The sequence below is a fragment of the Tinamus guttatus genome, unplaced genomic scaffold (genome assembly GCF_059628265.1).
Source record: "Tinamus guttatus ecotype Peru unplaced genomic scaffold, ASM5962826v1 Tinamus_guttatus_pri_ptg000048l, whole genome shotgun sequence".
NCBI classification, from domain to species: domain Eukaryota; kingdom Metazoa; phylum Chordata; class Aves; order Tinamiformes; family Tinamidae; genus Tinamus; species Tinamus guttatus.
This window is the reverse complement of record NW_028288582.1, coordinates 2,597,352-2,606,657: the sequence shown is the minus strand read 5'-3', so window position 1 is coordinate 2,606,657 and position 9,306 is coordinate 2,597,352. Positions and strand designations below refer to the sequence as shown.

General features: G+C 36.3%; 1 protein-coding gene across 3 annotated transcripts in view; it reads right to left on the bottom strand.

Moving 5' to 3' along the window:
• Positions 1–636: 636 nt before the first annotated feature.
• PPM1A (protein phosphatase, Mg2+/Mn2+ dependent 1A) overlaps positions 637–9,306 on the bottom strand; it is a 29,864-nt gene continuing 21,194 nt past the window's right edge. For 2 of the 3 annotated variants that reach the window (XM_088539372.1, XM_088539366.1), the window contains exons 4-6: positions 7,443–7,551; positions 4,801–4,858; positions 637–2,639 (exon numbers count right to left, since the gene is read on the bottom strand). In XM_088539372.1, coding sequence (XP_088395498.1) covers positions 2,610–2,639; positions 4,801–4,858; positions 7,443–7,551 — 197 coding nt within the window. In that variant the 3' untranslated portion in view covers positions 637–2,609. Of the gene's footprint in view, positions 2,640–4,800; positions 4,859–7,442; positions 7,597–9,306 lie in introns of those variants that run through there. The other variant, XM_088539378.1, reaches the window with a different exon arrangement.

Here is a 9,306-nt window from a genome sequence, read left to right as displayed (position 1 = left end):
AAAAAAAGTTTCTGGTGCAAGAAGGAGATGCACAAAGGTGCAAAAGTGCCTTTTTCTTTTCAGAGCAGTGAAAAGTACAGTTTGTCTCTTTTCTAGGATGCTTTATATACTTAATTCATATATTTTGTCATCAAAATCTGTATCTAAAATGGCAGTGTTTATGCATACATAAGAGATTCAGTGCTCTGAACTCATCAAAACACTGAACAGGAGCAGAAGAAAGAACTGAAACAGTCTTTCTCCTCCTACCCTCCAACCTACTCACAGCGCCTGTGGCAATAGCAGAAGAGTTATTTTCTTTATAATCTTTTAAGACCTCATATAAAGAGGCCTCAAACACAGCATTTGTCACTGAGAGTTTAAGTGATTATAGTTTTAAGTATGGCTTTCCACACCAGTTTCACTTTGTGATTTTTAAAGTTTTAACTCAAACGTTCCACAGTCCAGTTCCAGGTTTTGCAGTTTCCAAACCTAAACTTTCATCTACATGAAAAAGAGGACAAAACTTTACCTGCCTAGTCCTAAATTAAGTTTAGCTTTTTTGTACTAATACGCCATGTATTAAATATGCTCGTTAATCAGGTGCCAGTGAAGCTATAACTTAACATTATCATAGTTTTGCACTCTACAACAAAATTAGACATTTTAAGCATTTATTCATAGGTAGGTAAGGAGTTGGTTCTTTTAAGCAAAAATTGCTATAAATTTATAAATACAAATAGTGCTTATGTTTTCTTCATTCATGCTTGAACAGGTTACAAACCAAATACAATGAAGTTACGTTAAGCACCCCACACAGACAAGAGGGATAAAAGAAAAGTTTGCTGGTATGTACTATACTTAGTTCCAAGACACTATAAGTTACTTTTTCACTGTTCAGAGTTCCCTAACTCTGCATTAGTTTTAAGGCTATATATACAAATATGTATATTTCAAAGTTAGGGAAAGACAAATATAGCAAAATGCATCGTACTACATTTTCCTATCCAAAAGTAATTATACACCAAGTTTTGATTCTGTTTAACTGCAGTAAATGTTACAATCTACTTGTTTTACTGATTTTCAATTTGGGGAATCTGCCTACTAAATGAATAAAGTGAACTACATATTAAATACAATATTCTCAACCAAAAAAAAGACAATACAAGGTGCACAAAACAGTAGTTTTGCAAACACGACTGACTTGAAAACTTAATTTTGTATGTTCAGTGGGAGAAAGGTAAGCTTAAATCAAATTAGTTTATTATCTTTAAAAAATTTAAATTAGAATTTTAAACAACGAACAGTTAAATATTGTCAACATGCTCTATTTCAAATCACAAGTACTGTTTAACCACTAGTCTCTCATCCTAAGTTAAGTGGGTCAATTAAAAACACACACCATAAAATGTTAAAGATTGTCAGGCTTGGACAAATGTATTTTTTATCAAACAGTAGGCAAATTCAAACCAATGCACATCTTCAGTGGGGAGGAAAAACAAAAAGCCTGAAAAAGCCCACACATGTGAAAAACAGCATAACAGATCACTCCCACGTCATCCTCTAGCAATGGCTGCGTCTTGGGAAACAATCAAAATTTCTCCCATTTTAAAAATGGGCTACCAATTAATAAAAATATTTTTTCCACATGTAAAATATCATTTACAATGGCACTGACATTTTAAAAAGCAGGAAAAAAAAAAAGGAATTACACATTTATGGATAAATTTCTTGTTTGTTAAATCAAGCTTTATTGATAAAATGGAATTCGGGGCATTTTCCTCGGAACAGCAGCAGACCCAGCCAATCAGGATTGTAAAAATGCTGCGGGTTCCTACCATATGTAGGAAGTTACCTGTTTGTGCTCAGTGATTAGTAATTTCAGGTAAGGGTTAATGAAAAAAAGAGGTGCAGAGAATCAAGACATTCTAATCCCAAGGTTCATATGCGAATGAACGCATGATGCTATTAATAGGGTATGATTCAACTCCCACTGAAGTCAAAATCAGAGCTCCCTTTAGCTCAGTGCGAGAGCAGGAGTGGCCTCAAGAGAGGTATTTGCTGAAGAATGTGCACTACTCTTATTTTTCCCATTGCCAAGCAAATTCACACCCTGTAATTTCTGATAAATTACCCCCAAATTCAACTTTCGTATAAAAGTATTTTTAGTTTTGTGCACCTCTTGAGCTCCTAGCTGGCTAGGCTGCTGCTCCTTGCCATCCAAAACCACAACATGAATTTAAAGGGATATATATTGTTGCATCACACAAGCCAAACATTTCTTCTAACCTTTATAGTGATTTAAAGCAGTTCATAATTAAATATGAGCATTTTGTACAAAGACAATTGCACTTTACAAAAACAAAATCATACAACATAAATTGCTGGAGTCTGATTTACATGAATTATGGTTTGAAATCACGTTTACAGAAGTCTGTTTTACAAAAAAAGGATCAGTTCCTGGGCTAGACGTTGTACTGCTGTAGTTTTCTGCTGTAGTCACTCTCACCAACACATCATATTCCCTTCTTTAATTAAGGTTGAGGATGGATCTTAAGAAGGGTAACTGAGGTTGGGCTGCACTCTCATTTGAAGGATGAAACGTGAACTCCACAGTTAGATGAGCAGTTTTACCACATATCATCAGTTGATGCAGAGTCCTTAAAGAAAAAAGAAGGAACCCTTTAAAGTCTGGATTGTCCATAGTTGCAGCAAATTCTGGATAATCCAGACTGAAAAGGGTAAAGACTTGCATAATTTTAGGAGCCTTTTCAGAAATAACATTTAAGAAGTATACAAGAAAAATGCATATTTTAACTAATGCATGAAGTTTTAAGGACATTTCTAAATCTGACCCGAGTGTTTTAATAGCTCTTAAAATAATAATCTAAGAACAGTGTTCAAAAAGATTTCAAGAACAGTCTGAGGCAATACAGATACACTTATTATACAGGTGTGTGGGAAAACAGATAGCATGAAGCACTGCCTGTTCATCTATACCTTTTATGTTTCCAGCCCTTCCATGCTGCCATTCAACCAACCTGCACCCTGTTATAATTCAGATCTATTTTAAACATTGATAATTAGAAGACTGTAAACTAAACCCTAGTTTTGAACTGCTAGTCATAAAGAGAAAAAAAACATTTACATAAGAAAATCAGATCAGGGACAGAGTGCTTTAAAACACAGTGCCAAGTTCTGGCAAGTGCTTTTTAATGCATTTGCCTCTGTGTCCATTTTCTCCCTCGCTCAGCATGTTTTGCTCATCTGCCTCACCCGCTCTAGACGCCGGGCCTGGACGGTGCCACCACAACCAGGAGGTGACACCGCAGCTCGGGAGCTCGAGCACCAGCCAAGCCGGGGGCACGGACATCAGCACAGACTGTTTTTGCACCAGTCTGCCTCCTTCAGCATCACTACCTGCCACTAAAACCCATGAGGAGCTTTACTCTTGGTCCAGGCTGGTGTTTTCCTGCTGCGCTCCCTTGTTATTACTAAAAATGCAGGGAATAAAAATATTATTCCTCTTGTTTAAAGGCACTGTCTCACCAATTCCTTCGAGAGGAAGAGGCTAATTATGGCTCTAGCAATGCCAGATATGATAATTTCTTAGCATTAAAATTCTGCATCCGCATTTCACACTTGCACAAAGAACAGTTCGCTGCAAGTCAGAAAGTTAGTTAGCATGGAGGCACATATACACACATTTATTTGTAAAGAACACATCATTAAAATCAGCCTTTGCAAGAGTATCATCCTCCAGCTTTTCCCCTGGAGAACAAAGTAGCAAAGTAGAGCAGTTAAAGGAGTGTTTGTTTCAAGAGCAAGGATGAGGAATAAAAACAGTAGTGAATCAAAAACGCCAAAGCTGCATGCCAACCATTCAGTATGCAATTTCCTGTATCCAAGCTGCCAACATCAGCACAAAACGCAGAAGTTTGTGTACTGTGTATTTGCAGAAGAGTAACATACCATAGTGGGTATTCTTGAATGCAAAGCATCCTTTCTCAGGCAGTCGCTAGGAATTGTTATGCTCAAGGTATCGTAAATGAATAGCACCAAACTGTAGCATTCAGTTGTAAAGCCAATGTACAACTCATGCCTGGATGTATTTCACTTCTGTGTCACAGCTAAGAATGCAAATCATTTTTGCTGATAGTAAAGGATCATTTTAACTACTTAATGAAGTCCTGCACTTTCAATAATTGAACATTTGCTCATAGTGATTGAATTGCAACTAGAATTAATGTTCATGTTTTAGAATTGCTTTTTTTTTTCCCCTGCTGATATGCAAGTTAACCAGTGGATGTACTTAACAGTTTAATCATTGACATATCAAAAAAACCTAAACTGCATGCATGCTATAAGGTGGACCATGATTAGTAGTGAGAAAATATTTATGTGTCGGTTGAAAAATGAATATACCATATAAAATGATAGTCACAAATTTGTTTAATCCACAAATATTGTACTTTCCTTTTTGATAACTGGGGGAAAGAAGTCTCCCCAACAAGAAAAATACATATGACACTTGGCACCATGGGGCAGAAGAGCGTATGGAAACCTAGAGAGGATTCAAGTTATGAAATTGCAGAAGACGGGGAAAAAAAACACCCTACTGGGGTTTTGAGGCTGCAACCAGCAGAAGGCATCAGGAAATAGTCACAAGGTATAATCTAAAGAATACAGCTTTGACATTACTTTTCTTTGGGGGTGAGGGGTAGGGATTAGAGGAAGGGATTTTTAAGCCAAGGATCAGCAATACATTTCTGCATAAAAATTACTGGGGCAGGGTGAGAATGTGAGAGAAAAGATACTTACAGTATCATCGTTCCTGTAGGGATTCAGTCTGTTATAAACAGCTTCAATCACACTCCGTCTAGACCAAAAAAACATAAGATTTTAAGGCTATGTTTTTTTCTCTTCTCCCCACCCAAGTCAAATTCTTGAAGTATAATTGTTATTTAGGCTGCAAATTTAAAGAGTTTCTAATTCAAGAACCAAGTTTACTGCAAGTACTAAGTCTCATTAAGCACAGACACATAGCAACCTCATTCTTTATAATCTTTAGATTCAAGAAAAGCAAGGCTGAAGAGCGGTCAGAGTTCAGCAAGAACAGCAGAACCCAACATTCGGATCAGGCTGCAGTGTTTTCTCCTGGTGATGTGTCTCAGCCTTTGAAAGGGGCATTAGGGAAAAGAAGCATTTTGAATGTTCTGCTCATTTGTGTGCCTGAGAAATACCGCAGCAGTACTTAATGCAGCAGGACACTCTCAGAGAGGGGAATCAGCTTTGTGTTTTCTGGATGCATTAAAAGTGCATTCTAAAGTACTGCTTTGTTCTTATTAAATTCTGAAATATACTTTCAATTAAAGATTAAAGTCCTGGTAAAGTTATTTATGAAGTCATAAATAACTTTTACTAAATAACTACATAATAGTTTTTTTAAGCAATACTATTTTCCAGTAACCAGTTGGGCAATAATGCCCATTATTCTCCTATAACTTTTCTCTTGAAGAAATTAAAACTGGAAATGGCAGATTTATATACATTTTATCTTCATTCTGAGAAGCAGGTCTCTTTTTAGGAAAAAGGATTCCCTGAATCTCACTAAAAAAACATTTAGCATATTTAAAATCATGTGTGATCAATACTTCCATCTTTTGGAAGTACTGGCTTAGCTAGGGAAAAAAAATCCCTGGCTTATCTAGGGAAAAAATATTAATAGTGGAAATACCAGATAAACAGGCAATATGAACTGTTTCTATAAAGTTTTTTTAAAAAAAAATATTTAAAAAGTGGGAGAGTAGAGGAAAAGGAAGCCTTTGCCTTACCTAGCACATGAGAAATAAACTTTGGAGTAGAAACAGGAAGGAAAGAAGGGAGTAGGAGACAGGATGTATAGATTTGGCTTTAAAAATAACTTTCTTCCAGATCCCCTCTTTGCAGAACCAAATATGACAAAGTAACAGACTACAACTGCAATACAAAACAAGCTTTAAAGAACAACATTTTAGCTGCTCATAAATACATGCAGGGGAGTCGCAATGGAGGGCAGCAGCAAAGCAGATGAGAGACTATATAATCATCCAGTAAATACACACTGAAGAGTCAGATACTACCATGCAGCAGTATAAATATCACAGCTCTAGCGAATGATTCCATGGCACAGAAAACCAGGCGGAATTTAAAGTAGTAAAACCAAGCAATCACACACAAAGGATGTTGCATGTACAAACTTAAGAGTTTCTCTGATCTTTCAGCAAGGAATCTTTGATACTAAACAAAGGCAAATTTCCTCAGAAGTGTTGTCCCTCCAAACTGGCAGTGCTGCTTTGCTCCGAGCTACACTAACACCCAATTAAACCCATACTTCTGTCAATCCCTCTTGGAGCTGGCATCACTTAAGCACGTAATCCTGCTGAAGCCAGTCACTTCAGGGGCCTCAGCACTTTCCCACAGCCTTCAAGCTACTGCTAGCCAAAGGAGATTACAACAAGCAATCTGTGTGCACGTGCCGTGTTTTATGAGCAACTGATGCATTGGTATTTCAGGATGACAGAAACATATCCTAAATAGATACTAGTATTGCATATAAAACTGCCATCCCCTTTTTCCAACTCAAATAGTTCTTATGCAAGTCATCTGTAAGGTTCACTCGCTACTTACTCCATTAGACACCTAGACTCTTCATGTTTCAGTGTAGTGATATGAAAACTGTGCTCTGAAGCATTAAATATATAGCCCACAGCACGTATTTCAATTCATTTTAAAATAGTATAGATTCATGAAGAATCTTTTAGTCCAAAATGAACTTTGATTGTTGTGCAAAAAGCACATGCTGCTTCCTCAGAGGTTGAGCATCAATTTAGAGTCTGGAGAGCACCACTATCGAACTCTTCCTCAGAGGGAGTCAGCCTATACAGAGTTATAAATATTATATCTCACTTATCTTTTTTGATAGACTTCTATCCATTTTTCAGATTTGTCACAAGCACAGAGAGGAAAAAAAAAAAAAAAGCAAACTTTTTAGGAATTGCAACATTGACCTTAGCTACAGATAGGAAAAGAAAGTTGCCAAGCAAAACATGAGATGTACATCACTTCTTGACCGAAGAATAGAACTATTTATCAAATTACTACTAAAGTCACAGTATTATTTTTGCATCTTCAAACATAAACCTCCCACATAGAAAACCCAGTTACGTACAAAAAACAGACACTTAGGCCACCCTTAAAAAACCCTCGGCCTTTCCACAACTGTAGTTTGACAGTTTTAGCAGTGACCCATCATTCACTTTGTTCTTGTGCTTCTCCTTTTCAGAGAGAAAAAGTCAAGAATGAAAATTGCAGAACAAATTACTTGGTCCTGAACCCTCCCTCCCTCCCCTTGCTTTTAAGGGTGGCCTTACATTAAGTTTTAATTTAAATCAAAAACCACATTGACACTAATATGAACTCACTTGCTTGCCAATTCACCCCCCGGCGGGAGGTTTGGGATGCTCTCAGTTGCTAACGTACGCATCACGTGGACTAAGTCTGGTACTCCTTCACCCTGCTTCTTTATGATCTCTGGGAATCAGAAGTACTTTTTTTGTAAGTGCAGTCCAAATTTAACTTAAAAAGATTGAAACACTCAGTTTTATAAAAAGGCAACTTAACTTTAATACAAAAAAAAAAAAAAAAAAAAGATTACAGACCATATTCAACTTGGTACAACGTCAACTAACTTTGGTACCATAGAAACGTGCAATGGATAAGGTACCCTGCAAACTGTTAACACGCACAACAATTTCAGAATACATAACAACTTAATAAAAGTAGGAATTATTTCTTCAATGACTTTGGTGATATATCATTATTGTGTCTTCCCAGTAAAACACACTGAGCAGGAGATAGATATTAACACCAGCCTTAACACTGCAATAGCAGTTTGAAAGTTTTTTCCATGATAGAAAACATTATATTCAGAAGCAACAAAAGGTTAAACATATTAAAGATAGTTCCCACAGCTGCATGTACAAATACTTGCATCTCACTGCATGAGAGTAACATGTAAACCTTAAAAATGAATGTACAAATTAAATGCCATGAACAGAGTTAAGTGACAGCTCCATCCTTAACTCATTTGGGGGATATGTGATCATTGGGTAATTACTGAAAACTGATCCATCCCAACTTCTGATTAATGAGAATTTGTACTGTAGCCCCATTCAGGTCTGCTACAAAACTACTCCTTTAACTTTATTCTTAGGCCTGGCTTTCTGAAGTAGTAAACAAACACAAAAGAGCTTTTAGATCTTACCACCCTTGAAGAGTCACTCCAAGTTTTATGAGATCCCTATTTAAAGAACAAGTGCTTTTTAATGCATCTCAATTTCTATATGAACTGCAAGATCAGGATTATAAAAGATATGAATTAAAACTTGGAGGTATTGATTTTCAAGTGAAAACTGCGGCACATGTACAAAAATGTGTACATAGACACACTCACACTATCCTTCATGCAGTAAAGCACTTATGCAAGTTCAAGAATAGCTGGAATTCAACAGAACCCACTTTTGAAAAAAGGTATCTTGGCATTCAGTTTTTACTCAAAGTGATAAAAACAAAACAGTGTACCAAGTTTCTGCTTCATATTTTAATAAGTGAGATAAGGCTCATTAAAAGCTTCTAATGCCAAAGTATGCCCAGTCCTTTTAAATTAAAAAAAGGAAAACCTATGAATTAATTTTTGTGCATACGATAGTTTTTCAGGGCTGCACTTGTTTATGAGAAGAATCAACTCAATTTTGCAAGTCAGCTTAAGTTACTTGCAGTACATGAGACCACACACCTTAGATACCTCAGAAACTTGCCATTTCCTCAGTCTGTGGCCAAAATTCACTAGCATTCACCATCTAGCATTTAGTAAGCAATCTAACACTCTTAAATCTGAATAAGAAGCAAAGATCTCAGATTTGGTTTGCCAAATTCCTTTATTGTGCAATTTTGAACATCTAGTATATTCTACATTGTGCTAGAGCTAGAGTTCTGCTGTACAAAAATAAGGAATTTATAGTTTACCTATGCTACACAGTTTCACAACCTGTAACTGTAGTACATATAACATACAGTCTCCACTAAATTAATACATTTATATCTTGATAGAACTATAGATACAGACTGAATGAACACTGGATGACAACAAATGGAGTCGATCTGTTAGCTCTTTTTAATTTATTTGACTTGTCTTTTGTCAATACATCTTGTTAACCTCCTTTTAATTTACTTTTAAACCTTCTACACAATTTCATGGCATCAAGAAATGGAAAAACATACTTACAA